At 43.3% G+C, this 17,706-nt stretch overlaps 1 protein-coding gene and 1 long non-coding RNA gene across 2 annotated transcripts in view; one reads left to right on the top strand and one right to left on the bottom strand.

Annotated features, from left to right (window-relative positions):
• LOC138852920 (uncharacterized) overlaps positions 1-14,531 on the top strand; it is a 63,295-nt gene extending 48,764 nt beyond the window's left edge. Inside the window, exons 4-7 of the mRNA XM_070086556.1 lie at positions 7,652-7,785; positions 9,912-10,055; positions 11,361-11,463; positions 13,317-14,531. Of these exons, the coding sequence (XP_069942657.1) occupies positions 7,652-7,785; positions 9,912-10,055; positions 11,361-11,463; positions 13,317-13,549 (614 nt within the window). The 3' untranslated portion in view covers positions 13,550-14,531. The remainder of the gene's footprint in view (positions 1-7,651; positions 7,786-9,911; positions 10,056-11,360; positions 11,464-13,316) is intronic.
• The window catches only part of LOC138852922 (uncharacterized), a 145,354-nt gene that overhangs the window by 1,297 nt on the left and 126,351 nt on the right, over positions 1-17,706 (bottom strand). Inside the window, exon 2 of the long non-coding RNA XR_011392181.1 lies at positions 6,428-6,552. This is a non-coding gene — a long non-coding RNA (uncharacterized lncRNA). The remainder of the gene's footprint in view (positions 1-6,427; positions 6,553-17,706) is intronic.

Raw genomic sequence — 17,706 nt, 5'->3', positions numbered from 1 at the left:
CCAACAGAATGTGGCTGACTGATAATGGAGCTTGGCAATTCTCACAGAGAGGAGCAAGACGCCTCTCCATGAGATATCCATGAGTAAGACGAGTATGGCCAATGCGAAGACGGGAGAGAGTAGTCTCCCAACCTCGACACTGGTGATAAGAAGACGGCCAGTAACCTATACTCGGTTTAATAGACTGAAGTTTGTTGCCGAGCATAGTAGACCAACGTTGTTGCCAACGGGTGTGAAGGTGGGAAGATATTACAGCAAAATAGTCCGTACATGGAATACCTCTATAAGAAACTGGTAGGTCATGTACTGCTGACCGCGCAGCAGTGTCTGCCTGTTCATTGCCCTGTACGTCAACATGACCAGGGACCCAACAAAAAACAATATCTTTATGCTTAGTAAAGATGCGGCGTAGCCAAAGTTGGATACGGAGGACTAAGGGGTGAGGTGTATCAAATTTTTGTATAGCCTGTAAAGCACTAAGGGAGTCTGAGACAACCACAAATGATGACACAGGCATAGATGCAATACGGATAAGTGCTGTAAGGATGGCGTATAATTCAGCAGTAAAAGTACTAGCTGAAGATAGTAAATGCCCTTGTACGACGCTGTCCGGAAACACTGCTGCGAATCCTACGCCGTCAGAAGACTTAGAGCCATCTGTGTACACAGCAATGGCATGAGAATGAGAGTGAGAGTGAAAGTGGTCAAGAAAAAGAGAGCGGGAAGCGACCGTAGACAGTTGGGCTTTCGAGCAAGGGAGGGAGAAAGAACAGACTCGAACAGCTGGAACTTCCCAGGGGGGTAGGGAAAAGTGAGATGCTACATGTACATAGAAAGGTGGTAGCTGAAGAGAAGACAAGAGCGAATGAAGGCGAAGAGAGAAGGGACAGAGTAAGCAGGGGCGGCGAACAAATAAAGAATGTCTACTAATATCAGTGACCATTCTATAAATGGAAGGATTGCGGAGATCATGAGAGCGTACATAGTAGCGCAGGCAATGGGCATCACGGCGATCGGATAAGGATGGAACGTTCGCTTCTGCATAGAGGCTTTCGACAGGGGAAGAGCGAAAAGCACCAAGGCATAAACGTAATCCTTGGTGATGAATGGGGTTAAGGCTAGAGAGAGTAGCAGGAGATGCCGCTGAATAGATCTGGTCACCATAATCAAGTTTCGATAAAATAAGGGTGGAATGTAGGTGAAGGAGGGTTCGACGATCAGCTCCCCACGAAAGATGAGCAAGGGTTTTAAGAAGGTTCAGCCGGCTGTGACAAGTTGCCTTCAGAGAGGTAATGTGAGGTTTCCAGGATAACCTACGATCAAAGAGGAGGCCCAGAAACTTGACTGTATCACGTTCAGGGATACGTGAGCCATAGAGGTACAAAGGATGATCAGAGATGACAGAGCGTCTAGTGAAAGTGATTTGGTGGGTTTTAGTGCTGGAAAATTTAAACCCATGTGTGGTGGCCCAATTGGAAACACGGTCGACTGCATGCTGGAGAGAAACTGTAAGGAGGTGACAGTCAGCGCCTGCACAGGCAATAGCGAAGTCATCAACATAGAGTGATGACCAAATATTTGATGGAAGACTAGAGGCCAAATCATTAATAGCAAGGAGAAAAAGTGTTGTGCTCAGAACACATCCCTGGGGGACACCTTCAGCTTGGACAAAGTCCGGGGAGAGCACATTATTAACCCGAACACGGAAATGCCTGTCAGTTAAAAAGTTCTTAAGGAAGGATGGTAGATTGCCTCGAAGGCCTAAGGAGTGGGCTTGGGCTAAAATATTATACCTCCAAGTTGTGTCATATGCCTTCTCAAGGTCAAAAAATATGGCAATAACTGAGTGGTTATTCGCAAAGGCATTACGAACATACGTATCCAAGCGCAGTAAGGGGTCTATGGTAGAACGTCCCTTACGAAAGCCATATTGATGAGTGGAGAGACTGTTGTGTGTCTCTAAATACCACACTAAACGTCTATTTACTAGACGTTCCATTACTTTGCAAACTGCACTGGTAAGAGCAATGGGACGATAGTGGGAGGTTTCATGTCCCGTAGTGCCTGGTTTGCGGAAAGGGAGAACAATGGCGGATTTCCACAGCTGTGGAAGAACTCCTTGTGACCAAATAAGATTGTAAAGGCGTAATAGGACTGCAAGGGCTGACTGATGTAAATGTTGTAGCATACGAATATGAATGTCGTCGGGCCCAGCTGCCGATGATCGACAAGCTGAGAGTGTTGCCTCCAGTTCTTGAAGTGTAAAAGGCACATTATACTGTTCTTCTCTGAGAGAAGAAAAGTCCAAGGGTGCTAACTCTCTGGCAGACTTTGAGGAAAGAAATGAGGTTCATAGATGGAGTCCCTGAGAAATACGGACCAGATGATTGCCAATTTCATTGGCAACATCTAGTGGGTTTGCTATATCAACACCGGCAACCCGCAGAACAGGAGCCGGGTCAGGAGAATATTTACCACTCAGTTTTCGTACTTTTTTCCAGACTGCACTCATAGAGGAAGCAGAGGTGATGGTGGAGACATAATCTCGCCAGCAAGTGCGTTTAGCGTCACGGATGACACGGCGAGCGATCGCACGCTTCTGTTTAAAATCAAGGAGTCGCTCTGTGGTTCTATTGTACCGGTACCTGCCCCATGCAGCGCGTTTCAAACGTACTGCACGAGCACAAGCAGGAGACCACCAAGGCACGCATTTCTGAGAATGCCTGCCCGAAGTTTGGGGTATAGAATGAGAAGCTGCGGTGAAAACGGAGGACGAGAAGAGGTGTAAAAGCTCATCGATGGAGGACGAAGAAGGAACCTCTTTAAAAACAGTCAGGTGTGAGTAAAGGTTCCAATTTGCCCGATTAAATTGCCAGCGTGGGGTGCGAAGAGGTGGCGAATATGAAGGGGAAGTAAGAATGATTGGGAAATGATCACTGTCATGTAAGTCCGGGAGAACAGACCAAGTAAAGTCTAATGCGGCGGAGGAAGAGCAAACTGAGAGATCGATGCAAGAGAGAGTATGAGTCCGAGGATCAAAATGGGTGTGAGTACCTGTATTTAAAACATGGAGGGGGTGGGTGGCAAGAAAAGCCTCTAACTGAATTCCACGGGAATCACAGTGAGACCCTCCCCAGAGGAAATGGTGGGCATTAAAATCACCAAGTAACAGAATCGGTGGCGGTAATGACGAAACAAGGAAGGCAAAATCCGGAATAGATAATGCCTGAGAAGGAGAGAGATATAAAGAACAGAGCGTATACCACCTATGTAAGTGGATACGGGCTGCTGTGTAATGCAGCGAAGTATGAACAAATAGCTGATGGTACGGAATATCAGTGCGGAGAAGAAGGGCACTTTCATTAAAGGTCCCATCAGGAAAAGGATCTGAAGAATACAATAAATTATAGCCTGAGATGTGAGAAATAACAGCAGAGTGTAATTTTGGTTCCTGTAAGCAAACACCAACAGGGGCAAACTGGGAGAGTAACATCTGAAGCTCACCCCGATTACCCCTGAGGCCGCGTATATTCCACTGTAAAAAGGCCATGATTGGCAATGATAAAGATACTTGAAATCCGCAGGTAAGGGTTCCTACGGACTAGAAGGGTTAGAAAAGTCCACATGCGGAGGCAGTGGAAAATGTTCAAGCAGCGAAGGAACGGTGCGCTGTGAAGAAAGGAGTTGCGCAGATGGAGCAGAGGAGAGAGGAAGAGCGGAAGGTGGATCAGTGTCCATTGATGGTTTGGTCTCTGCAATATATTCAGAGATTGCTTCAAGTGTTTCGGAATTCAGAGATGTCGTATGGGAGACAATATTGGGAATGGTAGGGGGAGGATGAGTAAAGATTGGAACTGTATTGGACTGTACCAAGGTAGGGGGGGGCGAAAGGGTGGAGGGAACTGGAGAAGCGTGGCAGGGGACAGAAGAGACAGGAACCTGGGAGGTGGCAGAAGAGGAAGAAACTTGGGAGGGAACAGGGGAGGAAGGTACATTACGAGGAGGAGGGTGAACCTCTGCACTTGTAACTGAGCCAGTGAGAGGGGAAGAACTAGGGACAGAGACAGGGAGGGTAAAATGAGGAGGTGGAAGATGGGTAGGAGATGTTACCGGACCTTTTTTTGACTTTTGAGAAGTAGAGGGACGATTGGGAAGAGGTGTCGTACGAGGTCTCGTCGATACTGAGGCTTGTAAGAGAGAACTCGAAGAAGTGAGATTAGACTGAGGCGTTGAAGTAGGGACGTCTGAGCCGAGGACAGCAAAAGGATTAGATACAGGAGTGATTATGGGAGAGGTAACCACAGAGGTGGGTGTAGAAGATGGGATACCAGAAGTGGGGGGACGTTTTGAAACACGGGAATAAGAAACACGTGGGAGTCTCCCTTGGAGGCGGAGATGAGAAACTGCCATGGCATAAGGGAGACCTTCTGTCTCTTTGAGGTAACGGATTTCCCGCTCGTTTAAATAGACCTGACAACGGCGAGAGTACGAAGGGTGAGCCTCATGACAGTTAAGGCAAGAGGGAGATCGATTGCAAGACGTATTAGAATGGTCATCGGCACCACAGACTGGGCATTCGGCGATAGATCTGCAATATTTCGCTGGATGGCCAAATCGCCAGCAATTTCTACACTGTTGTGGTGTAGGGATCACCTTTCGAACTTGTAACCGATGTCCTGCTATATAAACGGAGGATGGGAGTTCTCGGCTGTCAAAAGTTAAACGAGCCACATTGCTAGGGTATCGTCTCCGCCCACGGGCAGGAAGAACGTAAGTGTCTACCTTGAGGATTGGGAGATCTTGGAGTTCCAGCTGTTCTAGAATGTCGGTGCCACATGTCTGGAAATTTTGTTGAACTATGGTATGGGGCAGAATAACGGTACCACTACAAGAATTGAGGGAATGATGTTTTTCAAGGGTGACAGGAACAGTATCTATATGGGAAAGACGAGAGAGCTCACGAGCCTGGGTAGCATTCTGTACGGTAATGATGCGCGTACCGCTCTTAAGAGCATGAAAAGAAATATCTTTACCAACATGGCGTAGGAGTGCCTTGCCAATACTATGGTCAGAAAGATAGGCAGTAGAGGAAGTTGGTCGTAAAGTGAAGAATTTAGTCCACTGTTCAGTCTGAAACTGAGCGTGGAAAGGTAGTGAAGGACGTGTCGATCATTTCTGAGAAGAACGAGAAGGTGAAGGTGGAGAAGTATCATCAGCAGGTAATTGTCGTTTACGTTTAGGCGTGGGACCAGAGTTGGTCCGACGTGGAACGGGTCGGCGATTTGAAAATTGCCGCACCGTAGAGGGAGAGGCCGGAAGCATAGTCAGAGGAGAGCGAAGGTCTGATAAATCGAAGGAGTCAGTCGAGGCCTCAGTACCTGAAGCGGGTGAGGAAACAGCACCGGCAATAGGTACAGAGGCATGAGGAATGTCTGAAGAGTGGTCCAAAGACGAGGCGGGGTCAGAACGGGGTGCGGTATCAAGAAGGGGCCCGGGGGTACCAGGTTCATGGACTAGGGCTGCCATGGTTAGGTTACTTCTTTCTTTTTGTTTTTAAGAAAAAAAAAGAAAGAAGAAAAGAAAATAAAAATAAAAAAAAGAAAAAAAAAGGGGGGACCGGGGAGGGATAGTTCCTAGGAGGGATAAAAGGGCCAGAAATCTCCCTCCGTGCCCAAGAGGACTCGACACCGCTAGTAGCGCAGATGCAGCATGGAACCCGTGCCATACCCTACCCTTCATGCCAGTAAACCAGCAATCTGGGATAGCAACCTCACATCTGCCGAGCTACCTCGGTGGACAAAAGAGAGGGCGGCCGGATATCCGCCACAAAGCATACCTCCTTCAGCCACCACCCCCGGAATCCGAAAGGTGGCTTCCAGAGCTACACCCGTCGCCCAAAAGACACCCAAAGCTACTCCGGGATACCGGAGAGGGATCGGGACATCCCTAGGCAATCCAGATTCCACGGCAAACTACGCCACCGCCAAGAAACCTCAACGGAATGGGATGGACCCCGGTGTCCTTTCTCCTACCCAGGAACTAGCGCGCCTGTGGGAGAAATCCCAAAGGACAAAAAGAGGAAGGGCAAAAGGGAGGAGTGGGGAGGAGGAGGAGGAAAGGAAAAAGGGGAGGATGGGGAGGATGGGATAGGGGAGGGGAGATTGGGGGGTAATTAGGTTCGGTCTGAGGAAGAAGACCGATAGGTCTAATTCCTCAGACCAAGAGCCTCTTCACCACGCCAAGGAGCCCCCCTTGAAGAGGTGCTGAATTTAGAAAAATTACAAATTTTCCACAGGATCAATTGAAAGATTACCGGAGAGAGAGGTTACTGGGAGATAAATAATCTAGTGCTGTATGAGTTATTATAGTTGTCTATCACACAAACATATGGAAGAGGTAACAACACAACTAACAGAATATAACTTACAACTGTATATGGACTGTTGTCAGTAGATCACATTGGAGGTTCCCTTAATTTTCTAAGACGACTGCAGCCTCCTCTCGTCTTTCTCTGTCCATAGAGGCAAGACTCCATCTCTCTGTAGCCAGCTCCTGTCCCCCCATAATAAAGAATCAAAGAACTTTTGTATTGTTTTCTCTCACCCAAAAGCAAGGGTTCCCAACTTTTGTTGTTCCTCTGGACCCCTTGGGCATTTTGACAGGTTCACATCTACCCCTAAAAATTGAGGATTAAAAACTGATAAAATTGTATTGATTTTTTATTTTTTTATTGTGAAATCTGTAGGTTTAGAGATTATAGGACTTTATACTATTGATAACTATTTTTAACTTGAACTCAGTAAATTTATAAAATATCTTGATCTAATGAGTAAAAGTACACAAAACTTGTCAAAATAATATATTAAAACCAAAATACTAATACTAATGAGATGGTTGAGCCTATTTTTTTGGTTATAAAGGAATGGTTACAACTATGACCAGAATTCTGAAAGGGGTAGACCGGTAAGCCAGCGGGTCATCATATGACTAAGACCCGCGTCAGGAAACGCTTGTCCTGTTTTTTGACGAACCTTACCTAACAAAACCTGTTTTTGGCAACAGGTTCATCAATACGAAGGGAAACTTTAGCAACTGCACAACGAATATCATGTTCAAGTGTTTCGGGATTTGATCTGTGTCTTGATTTAATCCCCAACATAACCCCCCCCCCCATCTTTTCACAGCTTCAGGATTCAATGAGTGTGGCACCATTATAGTGGAACTAATCTACAAGCTAATGACTATAATTATAACCATAATTTTTAAAGGGGTGAGCTGATTGACCAAAAGCTCCAGCTGCGGGCCATCATATGGCTAAGATTCTTGCCCCTCGCTCCCTGACACCTTGTATTCTCCGCCCCCCCTCCTTCCATATATTCCATCTCAAGTGGATGGGAAGCGTTGGAGTAGCATCACATGTTGTGAGTTCCAGGTCGTGGGGAAAGGATCACATTAAGAAAGAAAGTGAGGATGACGTGAAGGAATGGCGTCACGGGGGTGAAGAACTTAACAGATAATTTAATGCTATCATCCAGTTCGCTTTTCAAATATATTTCCCTACAAATTATCCTACTAAAGTAAAGGAATAGGAAAGCTTTACAAGTTTTCGAGCTTAAGCTCCATCAACCCTGACCTTTGGCCTTGTCCCCAGATGATGCAGTTGGTGAGAGCAGCATTGGTATGATCTCTTCAGGATATGACCTACTGCAAGCGGTGGTCACCGCGTATGATTTGACCAGTAAGCCACACGTCATTTTGATAGTGGCAGTCAACGAACCCTTTCAGGTTAGTAAAGTGGAAACCAGAGGCTAAGATCATAATTAATCCTTCAAGAAAACAATATGGGTTGGTTAAATGCTTTTGCTAAAAGAGTTGGGTTTGAGAAGAACCTGACTAGTATGGGTTAGTAGGCCTGCTGCAGTGTTCCTTCTTTCTTATGCTCTTAATTTACAGATAATGTTGCGCTAATTAGGTAATGTAAGATGATTTGACATACAAAACAACTATGGTCTTGACAGACAAATAATGTAATTTATCGCTGCAATAACTCCGCAAAAAACTAGCCTGAACATAACCAAATTAATATATTTCGCAATGTTAAATGATATTAACGAGTTTAGGTAGAGCTATGAAAGATGCGCGATCCGAGAAAGGTATCTCCGAACTGCATAACCCCAGTTCCCTGTGTCTCATTCCACGCAACTGGAATAGTGTAGAGTGTGGCATCATTTGATAATGCAGTTAATTAGCAGTGAAAATTTGAAAGAAATCAGAAAAGGTATTCATAAGTCATCAAATGGAAACTAATATCCAAACCTCTTAAGTGAAAATAGTAAATTAGAATATGCACAGACGAAATCTAATTCAAATCTTTCGGAGGGTTCAAAGCGACCAGTATCCTAAAATACATAAGCACTTTAAGCTTCAAGCCGCTCAGATGTTGTGTCATCATGCAATCAACATAGACGGGGTGTAGTTAATCAGATGCTGTATTTCCATTTTTTAATTTTCTTCACTCCAAAAACGCAAATTGGAACCTACACAGGTACAAAATCAGTACAAACTTTTTCTAAGCAAGATTGGTCAGTTTAAAGAGAGTAAGTAGCAAACAAATTTTTAACAATGGTTTGAGGGGACACAGATCTTATAGGCACATAAAGAACATTAAGTTGATTTAAGCTAGTATAACCAAATATAGTCAAACACTGACTTATCTCTGATCAAAAGAAACGTTCTCCATTTATATCATAAAAACCAATTTGACTGATGCAACTGGCACATGATAACTTACACACCCTAACATCAAGAGATTGTTTCCCTTAAAGAAAACACAGTAGTAGATCACAAGATATATTTTCCAGTTCTTACACAGAATCCAACAATATTTGTGCCTACACAGCCTAAACTCATAAAACGTTCCATCTATTTGATACGAAGCTTCAACTATTGATGCCGACCACACTTGTTGTATGTTAATCAGAGGAAATAGCTAAACGTAAAGGAATGAGAAGTTGTGTGGACACAAACATTGCTGGATTCTGTGCAATAACTGGAAAATGCTTCATCAGGTCAGCTTTAAACTTCTACTGCTGATGTGTTTTCCTCAAAGGAAATAATCTCTTAATGTCAGGTTGTGTAAGTTATCATGTGTCAATTTTATTAATCAAATTGGTTTCTGTGGAATAACTGGAGAATGTCTCTTCTGATGAGAAATAAGTCATAGTGCTTGGCTTTATTTTGGTGTTCTAGGTTCAGTCAATGTTCTTTTATGTGCTTATAACATCTGTGTGTCCTGAAGACCATTGTTAAAAATTTGTATGTTATGTACACTAAGCTTACATGAAATTTACGTACTTTCTTACTGATTCACTTACTATACTTTCTTAAAAGCTGGTCAGTATTGCTTAGAGAAACGTTTGGATTTATTTCTGCCTCTGTAGGTCCCAGTTTGCTTATTTGGAAGAAAATGGAAAACATAAAATAATGATTTTCACGTCGCTTCTGATTAGTTTCAACCCTGCCATGCTAGTAACTTGATAATGCAACTTCTTAACCGCTTCAAGCTTAATGTGCTTGTGTATTTTAGGATATTGGTCTCTGAAAAGTTTGAATTAGATTCGGTCTGTGTATGTTCTCATTTACCATTTTATAGAGAAGATTAGATATTAATTTCTATATGATGACTTATGAATGCTTTATCTAATTCCTTTCAAATCTTCAACGCTAATATTTAATTGCATTATCACTTCTGCCACACTCTGCACTATTCCAGTCGCGTATATCCAGGCACGGGGGGGGGGCTGGGGTTATGCAATACGGGGATACCTTTCTCGGATCGCGCATCAACCGATATACATCTAGTTGTATTTTTTCCTCTCTATATGGGTTTTAATAAATGTACGTTTATGCAGGTGGAGGAGTGGCAGAGTGAGTCTCTGTCGTATATAATATCTGAGAGTGAGAGACAACAAGTGCTCAATAGTACCAGAGACTTACACCAGCTCCTTAACCATTTCACTTCTTCCATCTTCCACACCATTCAGCCTTTCTGCGAGGTTAGTGCAACAGTTGTCCCAATCATATTCATATAGTTTATTTGGACATGATACATAGTTGCACAATGGATTATAGTAGTTGGGTGTACATTCCAAAAACCACTTGTATGCAGAGCATTATGGGCAGGCTTAAAATTAACTTAAAATTAACAAGCAATGAAAGGTTCAGTGTTAAAAATTACAGTAAACAGTTTACAATATGAAGTGCAATTGAGTATTTGAAACAATGAAATTTGAACATATCGATACTGAAGCATTATAGTTGTACAAATTTTTCGCAGTACAATGTATAACAAACGATGATCAGTTTGCTATATGTTGTCTTGAAGTTTTAAGATGTAAGTAATTGGGAGAATTATTGGTAATGTTAAATAATGAGTGTTGATTATTTAGTCCTGGGCGAGTAAGTGGTTTTTTAGAAGAGTCTTAAATTGATTTTCAGGCCTGGTTACTTTAGTATGTTCTGGTAATGAATTCCAGATTTTGGGGCCCTTTATGTGCATAATTTTTACACAGTGTGATATGGACACGGGGTACATCAAAAAGATATCTGTGTCTTGTGTTATGGTCGTGTATCCTGTTAAGGTTGGTGAGGAGAAGTTTGAGTGGAGGGTTTATGTTTGCGTATATTGTTCGATGTATGTAGTAGGCACATGAATAAGTGTGGATGTTCTTTATGGTGAGCAAATTTAGACTAAAACATAAGAGACAATCGCATAATTTACTCCTGTTCCAGTTAATTTGCACACTTCTGTAATGCCAGCGCTACGCTTCAGTTCCTGGTGACGGTGAAGTATCAGATACATGTGCAACATCTAGGTAGTTTTGATTCTTCAAGACTACGGTACTCATCATCTACTCCTAGGCTGAGGAACTGATTACCTCGTCCTTGGATTGTATTGATAAAGACAGTGTATGGCGAAACTTCTACAAAGTAAAAACACCCAGCGTTGCACATGTGTCTGATTCTTCAATTTGTCGGTATTGTATATCATTCATACACATCCTGGTTGTGGTAATCGTCAGGAAAGAGAACAAGTGTCTCATGACCACTAATCTGTATAATATAATGATTCCTAATGGTTAAGTGTCCGCTGATCTACCGAAGCCAGCTGCTTATACCACATAAAATACAGAGGATCACTTTCCAGTACTGTGCCAAAATGGTTCCACATACTGAATATTCTTCTAGTCCCTACATTATTATTATTACTGTTATTATTATTATTATTATTGGTGTTATTAAATTATTATTCAATGACAAATTTTGCTTGTCTATGGATGTTATGATGTAGTTTTCCACAGGAGTTGAGCAAGAGCACAGAGATGTACACCATCAGGTGGATTCTGATGACGATCACTTGGATCGCCTTCACCGCTATCTTCATCTTAGGTGTCGTCTGTATCGGTTAGTGTCTAGTTTTATCATCACAACTTGAAACACTGGTGAGTGGCTGCACTATCCTGTATTACAGTTATTTGAGGACATCCGCTGCGTGAGCCTACCCTATTCTGTATGACAGTTGCATAGTGGGAGCACTCGCAGTGTGTTGCTGCCATATTCTGAATGATAGTTACACGGTTGGAACGCCCGCTGTTTGCGCCTACTCCTTTCTACATATCAGAACCCACAAACCCAAACACTATCACTATTTATGCAGACATTACACAACTCACCGCACATGAAAACACCAGATTCCTCACACCAGATGCAGCGCCAGTTTGGAACCCACACCCGGTCAAGCACGTCAAGAAATTAGAGAAAGTGCAAATGTTTGCAACAAGGTTAGTTCCGGAGCTTAGGGAAATGTCCCACGAAGAAAGGTTGAGGGAAATCAGCCTGACGATGCTGGAGGACAGGAGGGTCAGGGGAGACATAATACTGCGTGGAATAGATAAGGTGGATAGAGACAGGATGTTCCAGAGAGGGGAAAGAAACAAGCGGTCACAGTTGGACGCTGAAGACTCAGACGAGTCAAAGGGATGTTAGGAAGTATTTCTTTAGTCATAGAATTGTCAGGAGGTGGAATAGTCTAACAAGTGATGTACTGGAGGCAGGAACCATACATAGCATTAAGACGAGGTACGACAAAGCTCAGGGAGCAGAGAGGGGACTTAGCAGCAGTCAGTGAAGAGGCGGGGCCAGGAGCTGAGTATCGACCCCTGCAACCACAATTAGGTGGGTACAATTAGGCGAGTACACAGAACACAACTCGAGGTAGACAGGATTAGCACATGGGAATTGTTAAGGCGAATAAAGACCAGTGCCAACAAGTCAAAAATCACTTTTTTTTTTTTCATTATATAACAATACGCAATTATATTATTCATATTTACACATGCTGAATTTAAGGAAATTATATAAAAAAAATCACAGTTATCTTCTCTCATTTCATATATTATACTTTACTTCCCTAAAGTCATCAGACAGAGACGCACCTGAGGATTCGTCAGTCATCTCTTCCTCAGCTCTGCTCCCGGAGAGTCTCGCTCGGCTGCTCTTTTTTTCTGAGGGTATTTTAATCTTCATTCTTATTTGAAGTGCGCTGGTTTCTCTGTGTTTACCTGCCACAGAAGTTTTTCTCGGCTTTTCTCTGGCCGCAGTAGCTTCTGTCCTTATCATCTCTATTGTTCATTGATATACCTTCTGCACAATGCACTTTTCTTAACTATGATTTCACTTTTTTTCATTACTGTACCGCTCCTTTTTTTTTCTTATTGCCTCATTTAAATCGTTAATCACTTTATCAAGGGATTCGGGTAACCAGTCAACTTAATACCAGTCAGTAATATCACCGAATGTATCGGTATTTTTCTATTAAAGAACTAGGCGTTTTCTTTTCTTAACTGAATTTCTCCGAAAAACATGTGGCCACTTCCTTGAATATGGGCCAGTGATCAGAGACCAGTGGGCCACCAGTTTCAGCTGAGGACTTCATTTGCATATCTTCAAAGAGATCAATCCTGCCCCCAGGAGTGTAGGTAGGATCAGGGCTGTCCAGGATACCAAGATTCTCATATGCATTTGTAAATTTATAGAAACTAATTCCATTCCTTCTCATACCTTCTGGTCCAAACATGTGATGTTCCCAATTCTGCTGCCCAATAAGTATCCCATTTCCTAATCCGCCATTTTCTAATTCCGTATTGTTAGTAGTTATAACATCATTATCATAATTAATAGTAATCTTATGTGTATCATTATTAACGCTCACTTCCTCTTACAAGATCACTCCGTCAATTGACGTGCTTATCTTGCAGCTGTACACTTCATCAAGGCTCGACGCAAGGCCATCAAGAGTTTGGGGCACGGCAAGGCCGGGCACAGAGTGCAATTTCAGGGAAGCAGAGGCAGCCGGCCTCAGTCTGGGGACCTGCGGGAACTCACTGCTGTTTCCTACCGCTCTACCGGCCACGTGCTGCTGGGCACCACCGACATCACAGCAGTCACCGCTCATAACTGCTCTTCCACGGACAACCTGTTGGAGACGTAAACACACACACACACACCCCAGAGGGTAGGTCCGAATACGGGAGCTGAACCTACACAAAGCTTACTAAATTTTTTCAAGGACGCTATGATGGAAAATTTGAATTCGAGTGTAAGCTTACAGAGTGAGACAACTTAATTAGCATCAACAATCTAACAATATACAGTAGAGATCTCACAGCTCTCCACCTTGAGCAATAATCTTAGCTTTTTGTATTAGGTCGAATACTTAGTGTGAGCATGTTTCACGCTTCACGTGAAATACTAAGAAATAATCTGTGGAAACGTCTGCTCTAGAACCGAATTGATCTAATCCTTATACGTTTGAATTTATGTTTCAGCTAGAGATCGTAAGTTGATCTAAGACCTCCAAATAAAGGAGACTTGTGTGAAGGACCAACTAGCATGTGCTAGCAACACTGAATGAGTAATGAATGAGGAATTTATTATATTTAGGTTTTGATGAATACGATAAATCATAATATATGGACTCAGCTTTCATGGGGATAACAGCAAGCATCACTAACAATCAGTCAATATACAGGAGATAACAAAGAACAGAACATCACTAGCACTTAGTCAAGATACAGAGATTACATTCAGTTAACACTCAGGCAACACTTCTGTCATAACCTGAAGCTTATCAATAAATAAATTACACATATAATGATAAAAACATTAAATTCATTAGACTTGAGTTCAATATCAAGTTTACTTTATATAAGAAAGGTTAAATAATATTTTTAAAAATTCATTGTAAATATATATGCATAATTAAGGTTTAAATATTTATTATAGCATAGTGCGAATGATCTCAAATTTATTTCAACAAGTTCATAAAAAGATTATAACTGAACTATCATGACACAAGTAGAACATGGTTGTGGCGGGTGTCTGGCCACTAGCAAAATAAACATTAAAACATTATTAATCAGAATGTTATGTAGTAATAATGAGAAATAAATATCGCTTAACATTGTTTTGCATACTCGTGTTTACTTATCTAGCTAACCTGAAACATGATGTTATAGATGGTAAACTATTTAACAACTGGTTGAATTTACATTATACAGACTGTTTTTCAGCATTTCAACCTTCGCGAGAAAGTGTATGCTCCAGATTTTATAATGCGCCCTGCACTGCCAGACGTAAGCCACGTTATATATCTTTCACTGTTGTCGGGTTATTATACGTAGATGTAGACTAACATGCGTTAACCTAATTAAACATAACCGAGAATAGTGAATACTGAAATTTTTAGAATGCGCCTCAGTGCTCGCTATTCTCGGTTCTAAAAACGTGATTGTTGTTAAGTTGAAAACTGCAGGTAATTAGTATTTTTTTTATAAACTGTGGAGTGGAAAGACTAAGGTAAGACAGCAAACATAAATTCAATTAATTAAGCAAAGTTTTCTTGGTTGTGTAGGATGATTTGTAGCTTTGATGACCTTGCGTAGTGTGACTGGAACAATACCACTACCACTACTACTGCTACTTCCACTACCTGCCTTACCACTACCACTACTACTGCTACTTCCACTACCTGCCTTACCACTACCACTACTAGTGCTACTTCCACTACCTGCCTTACCACTACCACTACTAGTGCTACTTCCACTACCTGCCTTACCACTACCACTGCTACTTCCACTACCTGCCTTACCACTACCACTACTACTGCTACTTCCACTACCTGCCTTACCACTACCACTACTACTGCTACTTCCACTACCTGCCTTACCACTACCACTACTACTGCTACTTCCACTACCTGCCTTACCACTACCACTACTAGTGCTACTTCCACTACCTGCCTTACCACTACCACTACTACTGCTACTTCCACTACCTGCCTTACCACTACCACTACTAGTGCTACTACCACTACTAGTGCTACTACCACTACCTGCCTTACCACTACCACTACTACTGCTACTTCCACTACCTGCCTTACCACTACCACTACTACTGCTACTTCCACTACCTGCCTTACCACTACCACTACTAGTGCTACTTCCACTACCTGCCTTACCACTACTACTGCTACTTCCACTACCTGCCTTACCACTATCACTACTAGTGCTACTTCCACTACCTGCCTTACCACTACCACTACTAGTGCTACTACCACTACCTGCCTTACCACTACCACTACTAGTGCTACTTCCACTACCTGCCTTACCACTACCACTAATAGTGCTACTTCCACTACCTGCCTTACCACTACTACTGCTACTTCCACTACCTGCCTTACCACTATCACTACTAGTGCTACTTCCACTACCTGCCTTACCACTACCACTACTAGTGCTACTACCACTACCTGCCTTACCACTACCACTACTACTGGTACTTCCACTACCTGCCTTACCACTATCACTACTAGTGCTACTTCCACTACCTGCCTTACCACTACCACTACTAGTGCTACTACCACTACCTGCCTTACCACTACCACTACTACTGCTACTTCCACTACCTGCCTTACCACTACCACTACTACTGGTACTACCACTACCTGCCTTACCACTACCACTACTACTGGTACTTCCACTACCTGCCTTACCACTACCACTACTAGTGCTACTTCCACTACCTGCCTTACCCCTACCACTACTAGTGCTACTTCCACTACCTGCCTTACCACTACCACTACTAGTGCTACTTCCACTACCTGCCTTACCACTACCACTACTAGTGCTACTACCACTACCTGCCTTACCACTACCACTACTACTGGTACTTCCACTACCTGCCTTACCACTATCACTACTAGTGCTACTTCCACTACCTGCCTTACCACTACCACTACTAGTGCTACTACCACTACCTGCCTTACCACTACCACTACTACTGCTACTTCCACTACCTGCCTTACCACTACCACTACTACTGGTACTACCACTACCTGCCTTACCACTACCACTACTACTGGTACTTCCACTACCTGCCTTACCACTACCACTACTAGTGCTACTTCCACTACCTGCCTTACCCCTACCACTACTAGTGCTACTTCCACTACCTGCCTTACCACTACCACTACTACTGGTACTTCCACTACCTGCCTTACCACTACCACTACTAGTGCTACTTCCACTACCTGCCTTACCCCTACCACTACTAGTGCTACTTCCACTACCTGCCTTACCACTACCACTACTAGTGCTACTTCCACTACCTGCCTTACCACTACCACTACTAGTGCTACTTCCACTACCTGCCTTACCACTACCACTACTAGTGCTACTTCCACTACCTGCCTTACCCCTACCACTACTAGTGCTACTTCCACTACCTGCCTTACCACTACCACTACTACTGGTACTTCCACTACCTGCCTTACCACTACCACTACTAGTGCTACTTCCACTACCTGCCTTACCCCTACCACTACTAGTGCTACTTCCACTACCTGCCTTACCACTACCACTACTAGTGCTACTTCCACTACCTGCCTTACCACTACCACTACTAGTGCTACTTCCACTACCTGCCTTACCACTACCACTACTAGTGCTACTTCCACTACCTGCCTTACCACTACCACTACTAGGGCTACTTCCACTACCTGCCTTACCACTACCACTACTACTGCTACTTCCACTACCTGCCTTACCACTACTGCTGCTACTTCCACTACCTGCCTTACCACTACCACTACTACTGCTACTTCCACTACCTGCCTTACCACTACTGCTGCTACTTCCACTACCTGCCTTACCACTACCACTACTAGTGCTACTTCCACTACCTGCCTTACCACTACCACTACTACTGCTACTTCCACTACCTGCCTTACCACTACTACTGCTACTTCCACTACCTGCCTTACCACTACCACTACTACTGCTACTTCCACTACCTGCCTTACCACTACCACTACTACTGCTACTTCCACTACCTGCCTTACCACTACTGCTGCTACTTCCACTACCTGCCTTACCACTACCACTACAACTGCTACTTCCACTACCTGCCTTACCACTACTGCTGCTACTTCCACTACCTGCCTTACCACTACCACTACTACTGCTACTTCCACTACCTGCCTTACCACTACCACTACTACTGCTACTTCCACTACCTGCCTTACCACTACCACTACAACTGCTACTTCCACTACCTGCCTTACCACTACTGCTGCTACTTCCACTACCT

Source organism: Cherax quadricarinatus, chromosome 19 (genome assembly GCF_038502225.1).
Source record: "Cherax quadricarinatus isolate ZL_2023a chromosome 19, ASM3850222v1, whole genome shotgun sequence".
Lineage (NCBI taxonomy): Eukaryota > Metazoa > Arthropoda > Malacostraca > Decapoda > Parastacidae > Cherax > Cherax quadricarinatus.
This window is presented reverse-complemented; position numbering and strand designations above follow the sequence as displayed.